We start from the raw sequence: 18,413 nt of genomic DNA on the forward strand, positions 1-18,413 counted from the left end.
TTTTAAAATATATCAGTTTAAAAATCAGTACTTACTAATCTATTTCTGAAAAGTATTGATAATATGTTGGTAAATGTAATAACTTATTTTATGAACCTGTCATATCTGTATAAACCTGCAATTAATGGAATTCTTCTAGTCTTTTGTCTTTGGTGCCCTCTTGTGGATTTTGTGTAAACTGCTTAGAACAACAGTTTTTAAAGGTGTTACTTTTATTTTAAAATATTAGCCTTTATAATCTTTATACTTTGTTAATCCTTTAACATGCTTTTGGCTGTGAGAGATAAAAGAAAAGTCATGGTTAAGGTTGCTTTTACTTTTAATTTACTCTATTGTATATCAGCTTTGTGCACACGGAATGTAAGATAATCTTTTGTTTGGAAACTTTTAATATAATGCCAAGAACTTGTACAGTCTTGCTTCATGGAGCCTCTGAAGTCCTGCCCACATGCCTTCTCACCATTTAGGTTTGTTGTACAAATGAACAAGACTTTTATGACTTTTGGAGATCGTGAAAGCTTTGATGTAACTTTAAAACATGCCTGTGAACATGCAAAAAGTTAGGATCCACAAAGGCAAAAGTTTCTGTTTGTTAAACACAGGTATGTCGCAGCTGTATAAGCTCTTAATGCTGATTATGCAGTGAAGTAGAAGGACCACCTACTTATAACAATGGGAAGAAAGTTCATTCTCTTTACAGATTTTCAGATACTACAAATCTTAGTAATTTTTAATTGGTGGATACCAATTTATTTTCTTAGCCTATAAAACATCGAAGTGGTGGTTGAGGTCAGCTATTTAAAGGAGTCTATTTTTGATGTTTCCTCAGTAGTTCTGAGCTCATTTGGGTTGAATATGGTACAGAGACCAGAGTTAACTAGTTGATCCTGCTGTGGGCCATTTCACTTGTAATACAGAAACAGTAGATACTGTAGGGTGTATTGATAACAGGGGCAATGGGGCAAAATTATCCTTCATCAGATGTGGAAGTAGAATTTGAAGGTAATGCTCTGTTGGGTCATATCAGCAGTTTCACCTTGCTATATAAAAGTATATTTTTAGTTTAGTGGTATGTAGGACTCTTCCATGATGTGAGACATCAAACAAATGTACAATAGTACCCTTTGATTTTTGCCTTTTTTTTTTTTTGACCTCAAGTAATGATAAAAGTTTACTTATTGACATAGGTTAGCATGTTAACATAATCACCAAGTGCTCATTTAGTTATGACCAGGGGCAAAAGTAAAAGATGCCTGCCACAGTTTTCTCGTTTTATACTCATTTCCTTGAAGTTGTATTGCACATGTTTTGTTGATTTCTTATTTGACTCTTTCATCACAAATTAATAGTTAGATTTCAGTGTCTTCATCATATGTTGAAGTAGCACATTTCATTAAGTTTTTTGTTTTTTTTTTTTTTTTGGTTACAAATAATTGGCATTATTTCTTTTGTTTTCTGCCTTCATCTATTCAAATTAGAATCTTTTACAATTTTCTTTTTACAGTCAGTTTGGTCTCTTTAGGTTCATAATATTGAAGTTATTTTTGATCCATTATATTCGACTGCCCAGAATGTTTCTAAAATATTTTGATCTTTCTTTCATGATTTCTTTCAATTTGCTTGTCATTTGTTTCTATAGGACCGTTTTTAGTATAAACTCAAATTACTTCAAATCTGGATTTCAGTAATAACCTTCTGATTCCGGCCTCTTTGTCTCCAGGCTTCTCTTTCTCTAATTCATCCTTTAGTTTCCAAGGTTCCTCTTGCTCCTGTGCCAAGCAACTTATCCTGGCTTCCAGTGTTTAAAGCACTCTGTAGGCCATCCCTTAATACAGACACACTTACTGCTTCCTATTCTAGCCGAAATATTTCTAACTTTGTGCTTGTTTTTTCCCCCAATCTAGAATGCCACTATCTACTCTCCTAATTTTTCTCCTAGAATTTTTTTATCTTAGAAAGATCTCGCTTTCTAAGGGGACTGACTAAATTCTAAAGAGCAAGGGAGTCTTAATTCTGTTGTTTGTCCTTTCTGCCTTTTCTCAGTAGCTTGTTTAGTCATTGTTTATCTTTCGAATCATGAGCTCAAGTTTAGCTGGATTTTATCTCAGAATGATAAGAGTTCTGGGTTGAAGGCTGAATATAAGACCCTCTAGTGTGGCCTTTTATTTGTTTCCATCAGGTACCAGCATGCTTCCCACTGGCAGGGCATCAAGTTAATTTCTCAGCATAAGTTTCTCCAGGGTACGTGGATAATGTTAGAAAGTTCACACCCATGTCTGTACGTTCTACAGAGAAGCAGTCCCACCATCCAGTTCCTATCTTTACTTATAACCCAGGTGAGAGATAAGTTTGCATGTCATCTCTTTTGCCTGCGAGTACATTTTTTTCTTGTCTACCTTTTCACTGAGGTTATAGATCTTCAAGATTCCCATCTTTATGCAGGGATTTCAGTCCCACTTTGGAGAGAACCCAGAAAACATGTCTCTTGTCCCCTTTTGTCCACTAAAATGGATGCCCCAACCCCACCCCATCATCACATGCCCCTAAGGCAGCCCTAAGGTCAAATTTAGCTTATTCTCACTCTGGATCCTTGGGGATTTCCCTTACTGTATTTAAAACTCAGTTATGTGTTTATAGTATGTTTGTTACTTTTATTGTTTCCAGTCGTTGCCATCCCTGATTAGCACCTCTAAGAGGTTTTAAAGACTAGACCACTATAATATTGCAACTTTTAAAATAATTGGTTTATTTATACATCTTACACATTGAATTTTTTCCTGAAAAATAATTTCTTTTCATGCTGTAGCAGGATGCATACTCAATAGAATTGTCTCGTTGAATCATAGCCATTAAGATCACTGTTCTGTGCTGATGATGTACTGTTATATAATTGTATTAGCAACACAGATGTGTTTAATATTATTTTAAGAAGAAAAATAAAATAATTATAATATTTCCAATTAGAATGATACCTATTTAAGAAACAGACTATCTCATTAATGTTGCAAGTGGCAAATGCTTTCTGAAATGTTTGTGTAAATATCTTTAAAATCAGTCAAATAGCTGAATATTTAGAAAATCTTTAAGGTAGTAGGTATTGTAAATGTAAAGATACTTGATGTAAAGTTTCTGATTATTTCTCAGACTGTTATAAGCATAAATCTGTCTTAGCAATGGAGTAGGATTTCCTAATAATGTTTTCAAATATTTGTATTCCATGTGGATTTTATGATTCATAACCTGGATTATCATCAGTACTGTGTTTTGCATTCCTGGCACATGATGACCACTGATTGAAAATGCTATTGTATTCCTTACTGGAATTGGCTGCTTTCTACAGTGGGAAGCATCTGTTCTGCAGACCTTTTTTCTATAAAGTATCAACATGTTTTTCTTCTGCTTTTCTCTTGTGAGGAATAACAGAGTACATATAAATGAAGTATAAGCTTTGGAAAATGTTATAAATTTCTGTTTTATTATAAAAATGTAAAAAGCATCAAATGAAATTTTAACAGTAATCTAAAATATCAAGAATTTCAGAATTAATGATTTTTAAAAAGTAAAAAGTGTTGCTGAAACATTTTTAGCATCATCAACAAATGAGTTTTCTAATTTCATATAAACTAGTTCTCATTCCATCTGTACTTTATTAATTACTATTTAGGTGCCATCCTCTCATTAGTGAATTGCTATTTTTATTGCTGTTTTCTTCACTGTCAATTTGTAAATTAGATTAGCATCCTTTAGCAAAGTTAACTACATAAGTAAAAATATTAAGCAGTAAAAGTGACCCCTTCCAAACTTGAGTCAATGTTTTTGTGATTTTATAGATTATCTAAGCCAATTGTGTGAACCCAGATTTTTAGGACTTCATTATCTTTTTGTAGATTCTAATTCTATATTCTAATATAGAATATAGAATTCTATATTCTATATTCTAATATAGAATATAGAAAGACTAAAAGTATTATTTCACACCAACCAGATGTTATATTTCTTGTTAAATTTAATGGTCACAGCACTGAATCTTACAAGGATCAGAGACAAATGACTCACCATATAAAAATAGATTTAATGTTTTGGGAAAAAATTGGTTGCAACCATGGTAAAATATTAAACCAACCAGTAGAGTTTTAAAAAGAACTGATAGAAAATCAGCTTTTTCCCTCCCTCCCTCCCTCAGTGGGGTCTGCTGGAAAAAGTAAATCCCAACTTTTTATTTTACCAAGTGCAAATCAGTTTATGTGTATCAATTTCTTCATCTCTTAACTTAGCAAAATGAAACATGCTGTAGCTAACCTGTGATTATAAACTAAATTAGGCTGGAGAAATCCTGTAGATAATTTAAAAGCTTTATCCAGTTGGAAGTTAGATCTTGAGCTTTAGGATTAGAATGTCCTGGTTAGAATCCTTGCACCTCTATTTACTTGTTGTATGACCTTGGACAAATTAATTAAACTCATGTGAACTTCGGGTTCATCATTTGCACAATGGGGATAATAATAATATCTCACAGAGTTAATAAGAGGATAAAATGAGAGTAGCCTACAAAAAGTCCTTAGCATAGTGCTTCTAACTCAGTAATGATAACTATTTTTTATCATTATTAGATGATTAACTGTAATCTAGTTAATAGCATTATTTTCCTCCCAAAGTTCTTGAATAGCCATTTAATGTTTTAAAATAATAAGTTGATTTAAACAAAGTTCTGCACTAGAACCTTACTTGACATTGTCCTTAGTTCTGTGCTTTGGCACTACCTTATAACGAGGGCTTTAACATTTATTTACCAGGTTATGTAATGAGAACAAAGCTTTGTACTGAATACGAGGAATATAATTGTTAACAAGATCTGGTCACTGACCTTATAGATTTTAGAGACTAATGGAAGATTTGAACAAGTCAGCCGTATAGACAGTTGCAGTCTTGTGTCATAAGTGTATGATCAGCATATGCAAAAGGTGCTATGGCAATATAAAAGTACGGCACCTAATTCAGTCTTGCTTATCTGAGCTGAGAAGGGACGTCTTAAGTGTAGTTCTGTTGTGAAAGGAAGTTGTACCATAAATAAAGCACCCACCCAGATGTTTGTGCGTGTATGTATCACACATCTAGTCTACCCATCCTTCAAGACCTAATTATTTAAGGACAGCCTCTTCTGTGAGGCTTTCTTCACTCATTGAAAGCAGAGTCAGAAGTTCAACTCTTTGTACTCCCATTGTACTTGCCAACACTTTTCTTATAGCACTAAACAAATTGCCTTGTAATTCATTGTTATATGTCAATCAGTTTCTCTTAGACTTCAGACTCCTTAAAAAAAAAAAAAAGCAGAACTACGTATAATTTATCTTTGTATTTCCAATGCCTGGTCCATTTCTTGACATGTAAATTTATAATAAGTGCTCATTGAATGAATTAATAAGTAAAAATGTAAATTTGTGCATTCACTAAATAAATTTTTGTCAAGTACCTGCTATGTGGCAGTTATTCTAAGTATTGGGGATTCATCAGTCCAAAAGAAGTTTTCCATCTTTCTTAAATTTACATTCTAAGTGGTAGAGAAGGCCAGGTATGGGCTATGAAGGATATGGAAGGATAAATGAATGATGGAGACTTCAATTTTAGATTGGTGGTCAGAAAAAGCCTCACTTAAGGAGGTGACATCTAAGGAGAGAGTTCATTTAAGTAAAGAATCAAGCTGTCTTATGGAAGAGTATTCTAGGCTGAAAGATTAGCCAATTTAAAGGCTTGAAGAGGAAGATGCTTAGAATGTTCAAGAAACAGCAAAGGCGGCCAGCATGGCTGTAACTTGATGAGTGAGAAGGAATGTGATAGGGGATGGGATTGGCAGATATTACTGGGCCAGACCACATTTGGCCATGATAAAGATTTTAGATTTTATTCTTAGTGTGATAGGAGGCCAAATGCAGCGTTTTGAGCAGGAGAATAACACAGTGTGATTTGTCTTTTCAAAGGATCGATTTGCCTTTTGTATGGGAGACTAAAGGGAACAAGAGTGGAAGCAGTGAAAACTGTTAGGAGGTTGTTTTAATAGTCCAAGTGAGAGAAGGTAGGGACTCTGACTAGGATAGACCAGATCATGTCTGAGGGGCTCTGACTAGGATAGACCAGATCATGTCTTTAGGAGATGGCGATGTAAGCTGTTAAAGTTATAAGCCTGAACCTCTAACTTAAACATTCAGGTAGATCAGAATTTAAATGTAAGATTCATATATTTGATAGAATAAAGGACTAAGAAATAAAGAAACTAGTTTCTTAGTCCCCTCTGTAGGTTTTTTGTTTTGTTTTGTTTTTCCAGCTCTACTTTTAAGTAGTTGTGTGACCTTCCTTGCGGAAGTCTCTTAATTTCTGTGGGCCTCAGTTTTTTTCAGATATAAAATGAGGGTTTGAATTATTAAAGGTCCATGATTTTATAATTCTGTGAAAAAGTAGATATACAATGAATGCTTACTGTATATGGGATACTGAATGAAACACTTTAGTAGATTCAAAAATACTGTAAGGCATTCTTATACATAAAGTACTTACATTTATAAAAGATTTTGTAAAACAGTTACAATTTGAGATCAAAAATTTAAATGCAAAATTGTATAATGCAGATTATAAATTCTACAAAAATTTGGAAAATAGGATAATTAATAAAGACTGAAAATCATGAAGGTAATATGTACTTGACGTGGGACTAGGTAGGTAGTTCAAATGAATAGAGAGGAAAGAGCATTCTGGGTATAATGGAAAACATGAGCAGAGAGGAAGACTTAATGGACACAGTGTGATATGGGTTTTTGGCAACTGGAGACTCAGCTGGAGACTATATTGGAGGATATGTAAACAGTGGGAAAATAGGATTTGCCAGATAAAATAAAATAACATAGAGGTCGTTAAAATCTAGGCAGAGATATTTAGCTTTTAATGCAGGTATGAACTGGAAATATTATAGGTTCTTCATTAGCAGAATTTTTTTGATACACAGTTTTCAAGAAAGATTTGTGTAGTATGTGTACTCTGAAGTAGGTGTGAAACTACCTCGTTCCTAGATATTTGGCATCCCTTTCTCATTTAACCATTATACGCCAATGAAATAGATTTCAGAGAGCTTAAATAGGTTGCCTGAAGGTATTATGCCTAGTAAGTGATTGAGTCAGGATTTGAACTAACATCTGTCTGATTTCAGAAGGTAATAGAGAGTCTTCAGTCAGGAGGCTTTTTCAGCAGTAACTCGAGTTTGCGGTAATGAGGAATTTACTTGTGTCACTGGGGATGGAAAGGAAAAGATAGAGCAGAGAGAGAATTTTTTGAAGAATTTGTTGATTGTGTATAGGGAATAAAAGAGAGAATAAGCCTAAGAAGACATTGAACTTTTACCTCAGATAGCTAATGAAGATTACTGTGGTGGTTGGGCATGGAGGCAGAAAGGAAAGGCTGCGGAGATGGATGAAATAATATCTAATTTGAGAATATTGAGTTTTAAACATTAAGTATTTAGTAAAGTCAGGAAGATTTCAGGATTTGGGAGTGCTCAACATATTATGTAGTCGAAAGCATAAGAATGAAGAAGTCTTCTAAAACAACGGTCCCCAACATTTTTGGCAGCAGGGACCAGTGCTCCTATGAGAATCTAATGCCTGCTGATAAGAGGTAGAGCTGAGGTGGTGATGCTAGCGCTGGGGGGAGTGGCTACAAATATAGATCAAGCTTCACTCACTGCCGCTCACCTCCTGCTGTGTGGCCCAGTTCCTAATACAGACCCATACCACTCTGCAGCCCAGGAGTTGGGGACCCCCATTCTAAAAGTTTCTGTTAGGAAGAGGAGGGCTATGAAACAGCTGAGGAAACATATTCCTATGCTCCGTATTTGCATTTTGACCTCTATTGGACTAGGCTGCTTGTTTGTTTCTACTTAAAGTAGAATAGATATAAATGAATTTTAGTGCATGATCAAACTTTTTAAAATAGCAGATATTTTGGTCTCAGACAATATGTTAGTTTATTTTTATAGCCCTATTCCAGTTTATCTTTTGGTGAACATTCTAAAGATGATCTTTTCTTCATACTTAATATTACTGATTTGATTCTTCTGTGAATTTACATTTAGCCCATTTCCTCTTTCCCCTGAGAATACTTGCTGGCGACGCTTGGGGCTGCAGTGTTTACTCCAAGATAACTGACGATTTCAGTCCTAACCTTACCCCAAAGTTTGCCATGAAATATCTCGCTTTTATTATTATTTTCATATTGTTCTAGTATATTGATAGTCTTTGGAAACAAATGACATTATTCTGTTTATAGGATTCTGTTTTTAGTAGCGGTGTTTCATTTATAAAATATAGTAATTCTCGATTGTTGAAAATGTCAAATCCTAGAAAACGTAGCATTCCTATGTGTGATGTCAACATCGTTCTCAAACAGTTGTTAGCCAAAGATTCATTTGATGAATCTGATTTATATATACATTTCTGTTACATTAGGATTAGAGACAAGTTCTGTTTAAAAATAACTTCCAAGACTAGTTTTTATATTTTCACATTGAAAGCCAGTCAGATTTGCTTCATCCTCAAAGAGCTTGTTTATGTAAAATTAAATTAAGGCTGGCAGCGAGCTGCATTTTTTTTTTTTTTAATGGGAAATGGGTTAAACACTAATGGCTAGGATATGACAAGAAAAGTGCAGGCAATAAAAGAAAAAAATAGATAAATTGGATTCATCAGAATTAAAAACTTTTGTGCATAAAGGTGAGAGTGAAAAGACAACCTACAAAATGGAGGGAAATACTTGCAAATCATGTATCTTATAAAGGGTTACTATCCAGACTGTGTAATGAACTCCTGCAATTCAACAACAGCAGAACACAACCTATGTCAAAAATGGGCAAAGGACTTAAATAGACATTTCTCTATGTAGGAGGACGTACAGATGGCCAATATGCACATGAAAAGATGCTCCACATCACTAGTCTTAGGGAAATGTAAATTAAACCACATATCCATTAGGATGGCTATTATCAAACAAACAAACAAACAAACAAATAAATAAAATAAGTGTTGGTGAGGATGTGGAGAAATGGGAACACTGTGCACTGGTGGCGGAGTGTAAAATGGTACAGCCACTGTGGAAAACAATTTGGCAGTTCCTCATAAAATTAAAAGTAGAATTACCATATGGTACAGAATTGTAATTTAGGTTTATACCCAAAAGAATTGAAAGCAGGGCCTCAAATAGATACTTGCACCTGAGTATTCATAGCAACATTATAATAACCAAAGGTGTGAAAAAGGTAACATCCATCAGCAAGTGAATGAGTAAACAAAATATGTATATATGTATATACACACATATATATATGAATATTATTCAGCTTTGAAGGAAATGTTGCTACATGCTACAACTTGGATGAACCTCAAAAATATGCTAAGTGAAATAAGCCAGACACAAAAGGCCATATATTGCATGATTCTGAGTATATGTGATACCTAGAATAGGCAAATTCATACTGAAATAAAGTAGAATAGAAGTTACCAGGTTTGGGGGAAGGGAGGACTGAGGAATTATTTTTTAAAGAATACAAAGTTTCTGTTTGGGAAGATGAAAAGGTTCTGGAAATGAATGTAGGTGTCAGTTGCACAACACTGTGAATGCACTCAATACCCCAGAACTATACACTGAGAAATGATTAAAATGGTAATTTTTATGTTATGTATATTTATTACAATTTTTAAAAAAGCAAATAGTCTTTGTATAACATTATAAGCATTATTATGGCTGTTATACTATTAACATGTTCTGTTTTTAATGTGCTGTTTTGTTTATTTTGTCACCATATTCTTTGTTATGAATTTGTTGATCACTTACCTATCTTAATCCTTATTTTTAAAACAACTAGCAGCCTTCTATTTCATCAGATAATTTCTATTGCTTGAGCTTTAATTATCTAAAGCTTTTGGGTTATTTTGGATAACTGGCTCTTATGATAACATTTGTATGTATATTATTAAAGTAGTAATAGTAGTACTTTTCATTATTAAAAATATAATATGCTCATACTGTTGTTAAGAATTAAGAAATCCAGCTGTTTTAGAAAAGTCTTCCTTCATTGCAGTATTTTGCTTGCAGGATGAAGATGAACTGGATTCTCACACCATGGTGAAGACGAGTTCAGAAAGTGTGGGCACGATGAGGGCCACAAGCACGATGAGTGAAGGAGCCCAGACCATGATTGAACATAATAGTACGATGTTAGAGTCTGACTTAGGGACCATGGTTATAAACAGTGAGGATGAAGAAGAAGAAGATGGAACTATGAAAAGTATGTGGCTTTTTCCTATTGAATATTAATTTTCTATTTTGAAAATATACTTCTATAGAAACCAGATAGTAAGGTCTTACTTTTTTAGCCAGTTGTGGAAAATATTCTTTCTTTGCTTTATTTAACAGTAAAAGAATATGGCAGAAATAAACTAAAAACAATTTTTTTTTAATATAGCAGAAAGCAGCACATCTTTAACTTAGAGTATGGAACTTTTTTCCTCTTGAAGAATGTTAACTGTAATTTAATTGGTAAAGTATTTTAGAAATAAAAAGATAATGTTTCTAGCATTCACCTAGCCAGTTAAAAAAGTGAACCTAAAATTCTGTTCCAATAAATACATAATATTATTTCATGTTTAAATTATCAGTTAAGCCGCAGTGACAGAGGCGTGCAAGCTAAGGGAAGAAATAAAAGTTGAGGTAGGAAAACAAAAAAAGAAACATTAGAAGGAAGGGTCAAGAGACAGGGATACTCATGCATGAAATTCAATCTGGTGTGTATTTACTACTGCTTGCCACATGTGAGGCACAGTGCCGGAGTGCTAGAGGGGCTAAAGGATGATTAAGACATTCTCTCTGATGTTCATCGCTTACAGAGTGAGGAAGACAGATACTCTCACAGACTAGCACTTCTTTATAATACATATGAATATATTCTGAATATATAATCATATGTACGTATGGCTTTCTAAGATTGCAGTTAACACTGTAGGACATTGTGATTTCAGTTATAGGCAAAAAACAGGTTAATTACCCTCTGACGCATACTGACCTTTCTCTTCCCGCACCACTCTGGGCATGCGTGGTTATTGTTCACGTCTAAGCACCAGGCAGTTTTCTGCCACACGGGACTGCTTCTACATGACATGGAGGCAGTAACACATGATTTCTTGCATTGTAGAGTCTGGAAAGTTATATTTAAGGGGTTTGCTAATATTGCAAAATGGATATAGATAGAAATTTCTTCTCTGACATTTCTAGGGTTGGTTGGTTGGTTGGTTTGTTTGCCTACCTCTTTCCTTTTTGCTACTCCTAAGAGCTTATTAAGTCTTACCTCATAGCTTAAAGTCATTTGGCTCACTGCTGTTGTTTTCTTCACATAGTCTAGTATCTAGCTGATTATGGTTGTATACATTTGAAAGAGAGGGTCAGGAAGCACAAAATGCAAACAGATTGCCATATAGTTAATCCTGGGGTGGGGGGCGGGCGGTGGTAATTTTTCTATTTCCCACAACTGGTGAGTCTCCTGAGGCCTTGCCCTGGAAAGCAGCATAAGATTGGAATTTCTGAAACTTTTTGGCTAGGCTTCTACTAGGATAGGCTTTTTGCATCCTTAGTGTGCCTGTCTACCTACATTGGATGGTTCTGCAGCCTCCAGAGACAGCTAGTGTTATGGTGCAAGTCTTTTCCACAAGCTGATATAATTCTTTTAGTCAAACTTTATGATTCTTAGCAGACCATTTAGAAGATCATTGGTTTAAAAAATGTGTCTCAATGAAATCTAATTCATGTTAGATTGTTATATTTCAAGAAAGAGATATGTGATGATTTATCAGACATTATACTTTAAAATTACATTGCAGATTTCTACATATTTGTATAGTAACTTTTAGCTTTGACAAACAGAAATCATTCACTATACGTTATAATTTTATGTTCTAAGTATGAATTTTTTGGAACAATTATATTATCGAAATCTTATTTCAATATGATTATGTTTGTATGATCATATTATTGAGATCATATTGAAAGCCCATATTTAGATAGCAGTTTATACAACTGCTGTTGTTTTATGTACTATAGCAAGTTTTAAATTGAGCCAAGTTTCCATGTATTTTAAGTTTCTGCAATTTAGACATCATTCTGTAATGTGGGACTTTGTGTTCCCCAAAATCTAATCAAATGATGTTACTGTATCCCCTAGGGATTGTCATACTGTAGTATAGCAATAGTGAAGTTACTGAGGGAGAACTTACTTTTCCTGATACCGCATAATTACTTTTAGTTTTGTTTTCCCTCACGATCTAAATCTTCTTTACAGATTCTTAGATTAGTTGGTATAGCTCTCAGGTTATGTTATAACAGTCAAAGCCTCATTTGCTAATGTGTCTTTAGCATTTTTGTTCCCTAAATATATTATAGCAATATATTACTTTTAATTTTTAAAAATTTCTAGAATGGCATATTGTGTACTGAGGTTTCTGATTTCTATCACCTTTTCCACTGGAGTTTCAAATGAGTTGCCTGATTTAATATTCTTGTCAATTTAAATTGTTACATATATTTTTTATGCTGTTATCTACAAAGACAGAAATTATAAACCTATTTTCCTTACTTCTGCAAAGTGTGATTATTTGACTTCTAGGAAGCAAAATTATTTAAAAAATCTTTTGAAGGAAAGTGGAGAAAAGTGACAAAAAATATTTAAAATTTTTTCTTTTTTCGGCATGGACCAAAAGTGGCCATGGACCTTGTTGAGAGCATGTCCTAAGAACTCTCCAAATGTGTTTTCAGCAGTGAATACATTATTTTTACCTTCCTCCTTCCACTCTTCCCATTCACATCTCTCTCCGCCTTTTCATTACCCATGTATGGCCAGGCTTCACCAGGGTAACCAAGAATTTTCACAGCCTGGCACCAGCCAATATTTACACATGGATCTCTACTTCCTTATAAGAATACTTTATCCAAACTGGTCTGTGCCGGTTGGAATTATGAATGGTTGAAAGTAGATATAAGCAAGTTGGTTGTCGTTAAGAAAATCAACATTTAAGACATTTTATCCTGAAAAATGGGGGGCGGGGAGCGGGACGGTACCTGTCAAGATGGCAGAGTAGGTAAATGCTGTGCTTGCCTCCTCCCATGACCACATTAAGATGACAGCTAAATTATAGAACAGCCAGCTTGGAGAACCATCTGAAGACTAGTTGAACAGAAATCCTGTAACTAAGGATATAAGGAAGAGGCCAGATCAAGATTGGTAGGAGAGGCGGAGATGTGAAATGGGCTCATCCCACACTTACGTGTGGTGGTTGAGCATTGGGAGGGTTATCTTGGCTGCGGACGTCACCCTTAAAGAATGAGGGACCCCAACCCTACAGCAGGGCTCCCTAACCTAGAGTTCCAGTTCTGGGAAGAGGAGTCCTCACAAAATCTGGCGGTGAAAATCAAAAGGAATTCCAGCCATCCAGGTGTGATGGAAGGCAGCTAGAAACCCAGACATCCACTTAAAGGGTCCACACATAGATGTACACACTTGCAGGCTCCCTGAGCTCCACTGGAGGAACCACAGCTCAGGAGGTGCCACAGACATACAAGGATAGACTGAGTTGTATGGCTTCAGGGCTAGGGCTGGAGAGACAGCCACCATTGTCCCTGTGTTGAGCCCTCCTGTACACCCTACAAACAGGTGCCATCTTACCTGTGTTGAGCCCTCCCTACACTGGCCAAATCTAAATCTGCATTGGCCTGGTGAGCTCTGCTCACTTTACCCCAGATAGAGAAAGGCAAATACAGAGAACAAACTGGTGATTGCCATGTGGGAGGGGTGTTTGGGGGCTGGGCAAAAAAGGTGAAGAGATTAAGAAATACAAACTGGTAGCTATAAAATAGTCACAGAGATATAGAGTGCAGCATGGAGAGTATAGTCAGTGGTATTGTGGTGACTGTGTGGTGGGTATGAACTGGTCAGGGGATCACTTGGTAGATTTTATAGGTGCCTGACTACTGTGCTGTGCACCTGAACAGGTTAAGAATCTGCTGTCATCAAATCGATGAGGTAGTAGCGATTATTCCTTTGTGGGAGTGCAGTTGTTTTAAGCAAAGAGAAGACTGGGTCCTTTTACCTTGTTCAGCTTAGATCTACTTAGCTCTGTTTTTATGGTAGAATTTTCTGGTCTTTCAGAGCTGAGGCCGGATTGTTAGCTCTGGCTGCTCAGGGGAAACTATCTTGTGGTGTTTTCTGGTGAAGAGCCATACTCTCCAGTCAAGTTAGAGGCTGTGTTTCGTGGCTTTAGCTACTCTCTTACTTATATCCTTAACTCCTCTACCCTACTGATCTTTTCATCCTTTCTTGGCGAAATGTGACCACGGATTGCTCTTCTTGTCCATCCTCTCTGCATCTTCATCATGGCTGCTGAGTGCTGGTGGAGACAGTCTCACATGTGCACAGATGAGGACCACCAGCCCACAGCCTTCAGCCCCACTGGGCCCTCAGAATTTCCCTGTCAGCCTGTGTGTCTCTGCTTGGCTCTTTCTCATTCTGCAGAGTAGCTATTTCAGACCTTCACTAAATCACTTCCTGCCATCTCTCCTCTCATTTTCAGAGATGACCTTGCTTCTTACTTCCAGGAGAAAATTAAACATTTTCATGTGAGAATATAGAGAAGCCGGATAGGTGTTTTAAACCTGGACTTTGTAATAAGATAGGAAAATTAGAGTCATCCTTAACTTCTCTTTCTTCCCTTGCCCCCTCATTGAATTAACATCAAGTCTCATCATTCTGCCTCCTAAATATCACTTCCCTCTTCTCATCTCTGCTTGCATTACTCTAATGTAGGTGCTCACAGTTTCTCACTCCTAAGGCCTCCTAACGGATCCCATGCCTCTAGTTTGGTCCGCTGCCCTCCATACGGATCTCATCATCTCTCCTTTGCTTTTGGCCCTCCAGTTACTCCCCATTGCTCTTAGTATAGAGCCCAACATGAGTTAAAAGGCAGTAAGTGCTCTGGTCTCTGCTTACATTTTTGTTCTCATTTCTCGGTATACCTTCTTCCAGCTCCTCAGCTCTTAAAATGCTCATCCTTACCTTTGGGCCTTTTCGCAGCCAAAATGTCTCTGTTTTACACTGACCAATACCTCGCTGTTTGGATTCCTGCCTCTTTGGCTAATTTATATTCTCTCAGGCTCAGTCAAGAGAATAGAGGTAAATGTCTCAGGTTACAGCTATCAGTAATTGAGGGTCTAGTATGGGCCAAACATTGTGCTCAGGACTTCGCATGCATTATTTTATTGACTCCTAACAAGGGCCCTGTAAAATAGAATTGTCACTACCATTTACCGCTAAGGAAACAGACTTGGGAATCATGAATGATTTATTCAAGATTTCATAGCAAATAATTGGTAGAACCAGTATACAGACCGAGGTTTGACCCCAGAATCACACCACTACTCTGGGACTGGTAAGCTTGATGTCCCTCTTGGGCAGGATTCTAAAACATATGTGAGTGCTTTAGGAAAGGAGACCTGGATCATTATAAGTCATCTCAGGTTAAATGGGAACAAATATATCAGAATAATATAATTTCCTTTTTTTTTGACAGCATCGCTAAAATGCTAGATCAAAGAAAAGGCAGGGTTTGGGTGTTGTGTCTTAGGATTTTGGAAGAGTACTTGACAAGGTATTTGATGATATCCTTGTAAACACTGTATAGTTGAGAGTTCTGTTATAAGGTTTGAATGATTATACCCAATGGGCTTGTGTCAGTCAGAGTTTATTGGAGGAAACAGAAACTACTCTAGGTATTTTAAATATACAGAGATTTAAGTAGGAGATGCGGATATTAATAAAATCAATGGGAAGGTTGAAGGAGAGGGCTGTGTAAGCTAGGCCTCCAAGACTGACTCTCCCAACACCACAAAAGTGACCCTGTGTGCTACTACTGCTGTAATCGGAAAGATAATGAGTCCAGAGGCTGCCATTGGCACTGCTGAGTTCAATAACCCAAATTGATTTCAATCTCTGTTGCTATTCAGGGATTAGAAAGCTACCACTTGCCACTACAACCACCCCTTAGCACCTGTGAGACTGGTGACTGGATGTTGGCATGCTGCTGTAAAAAAAGAAAAAGAAAAAGAAAAAAACCCATGTCTCCATAACTGTGCTTGCCAGATGGGAATAACTGAGGGAACAGCCTCGTGGCCTCCGCCTCATTTCTTGTCTTCCTGGTTGTGAAAAAGTACAATTATCCAGGATAAGGTGTAGGGAGTTCTGGAAATGCAGTGTTGAACTCTCCAGCCTCTACAAAAAGAAGACTTACCAGAGGCATTGGCACAGTGTTAAATAACAAATTGTTGTCAACCAACGAGTTCTCAGTATGTGCTTTAGGGCTCATGCCTCAGCCTTAGCTAGTTCAACATTTTTTATAGAAACTTGGATAAAGCTGTAGAATGAAAGTTCATTAGAATTTCAAATAACATAAAGTGGGGCAAAATAAAAATATATTCTGAAACAGAATCAGGATCTTAAGAGATCTCCACAGACTGGAGCAGTGGCAGTGCAGTGGCCTCGATTTATAAGATAAACCCGGTTTTGGGTCTATATAACTAACATTACCGTAGCAGTAGACCCTTGAAGAAGATGCTAGTTCTGTAGACCAGAGCAGGGCTTGGGCATCTTTATTTTAAAAAATAAATTTAAAAACAAAAACAAAAACTCTATAAGTACTTCTAAGGTGTAGCTAAGACTGATAATCACTTTTGAACAAAGAAATAAGCAGCTTCTCTCTACTCTCAGTGCCTAGACCTCACCTGGAATATTTAGAAAGGATGGAGACACAGCAGAACACATTCAGCAGAGATCGCGCTGGCTGGTGAAGTAGTGGAGACCATGTTGTATTAAGACTGGGTGGAGGAATCACTGGTCATGTTTAGGTTGTATGTTGTTTACTTATATTAGCCTTTCATAACTATCAATGATTAGATACTGGGTTAAATAATTTTAATTGAATACATATTTTTAAAATTTCTCCTTTGCATGTACTTTTAAAATCACATAGTGATTTTAATATGTCACAGTTTATTGTTTCATTTTGGACAATACTTAGATGTAGTTTCACTTAACTACTAAGAGAGAATAAATTAGGGGCTGCTTCAGAGTTTTAAGAGTTTATCCTGGAAATAAATTCTAGGTTGATTTAAAAAAAATTTAGGAGAGATACCAGGAAGGGAAGACTGCCCATTTAGGTATTCCTGCTCATCTCCCTGAACAAAATTGGATGAGACCCTTTGTTTGGAGCAACACTTTCATGCCCCATGCTTAGTCACATCTCTCCCAGCTCTGGTTCAGATCCTTCTCCTCCTTGCTTTCAAAATCTATTTCAGAAAAGGTCATATATGCAGATACAAATGTTTAATAATGTTTAATGTTCATGAGATATTTACATTTTTTTTCCCCAAAATTACATAGCTTCAAGCCAAAGAAGTAAATTGGTAAGGATAGAACTTGCGATGCCAGGATAGTAGAGTGTGTAGGATGATTCACTTTCCAGTTTCTCCAGAGATCTTACCACCCTTTCATGAAAAACTGTTGTATGCATCTTTAATTGGTAACATTAATCTTGCCCACGCATAGCAATAAAGGTGAGAACAGTAAACTGCAGGTCCCACTCGCAGCTGGATGCAAATACCTAAAGTATTACTGGGCAATGAGAAACCCTTCATTTTCTCGACAGAGGTACTAAAGTGTGGCTACAGTGGTTTGGAGTCACTTGTGGGTACTGGATATGGTCTGCTCTTTTGTGTCTTCTTGGTCTGTGGAATGTTTAATGATGTGTGACCAAGCTCGTTCATATAGGTATTTTGGTCTTAGGATACCTCTTTTACTAGCACAGAGCATAGACAAGCATGTAAATATTAGTCTTCCTTGTACAAATGAAAATTTGTCTTTCTTGTAAAGGCCTCTGAAAAAAAGGGTTTCCACATACACACAGTGGTTATTACAATGCTCATTACTCACTCAGGAAATCATTCTTTTTATTTAACTAAAATCCTTGGACTTCAATATGTCTGTTTCCTTTATTCTGCCCTCATTGGGGATGGAAAACAGCTGGTCACTATTTTCTGTGCAAGAACCTTTCAGATATACTTGGATACTTATGAAATTGTATCCTTAGACTTTTCTTTTCCTGGCTAAACCATTTCAGTCTCTTTAACCTTTGTGCACGTATTATTTTCTAAGCTTTTCATCTTTTTTATGAATAGCCTCTGGATCCTGGATCTTCTCTATGTTGTCTCTATCCTCGTCAGTTTTAAAATACAATCTGAAGTTAAGACAAAGCTGATGTCAGTAGCTTCTGTATTAACATGCT

General features: G+C 36.2%; 1 protein-coding gene across 4 annotated transcripts in view; it reads left to right on the plus strand.

Annotated features, from left to right (window-relative positions):
- Positions 1-18,413, plus strand: part of STK3 (serine/threonine kinase 3) — a 281,612-nt gene that overhangs the window by 181,007 nt on the left and 82,192 nt on the right. For all 4 annotated transcript variants that reach the window (XM_025050109.1, XM_015593063.2, XM_025050107.1 and 1 more), the window contains one exon: positions 10,132-10,324. In XM_025050109.1, coding sequence (XP_024905877.1) covers positions 10,132-10,324 — 193 coding nt within the window. The remainder of the gene's footprint in view (positions 1-10,131; positions 10,325-18,413) is intronic.

The sequence above is a fragment of the Pteropus alecto genome, unplaced genomic scaffold (assembly GCF_000325575.1).
Source record: "Pteropus alecto unplaced genomic scaffold, ASM32557v1 scaffold164, whole genome shotgun sequence".
NCBI lineage: Eukaryota > Metazoa > Chordata > Mammalia > Chiroptera > Pteropodidae > Pteropus > Pteropus alecto.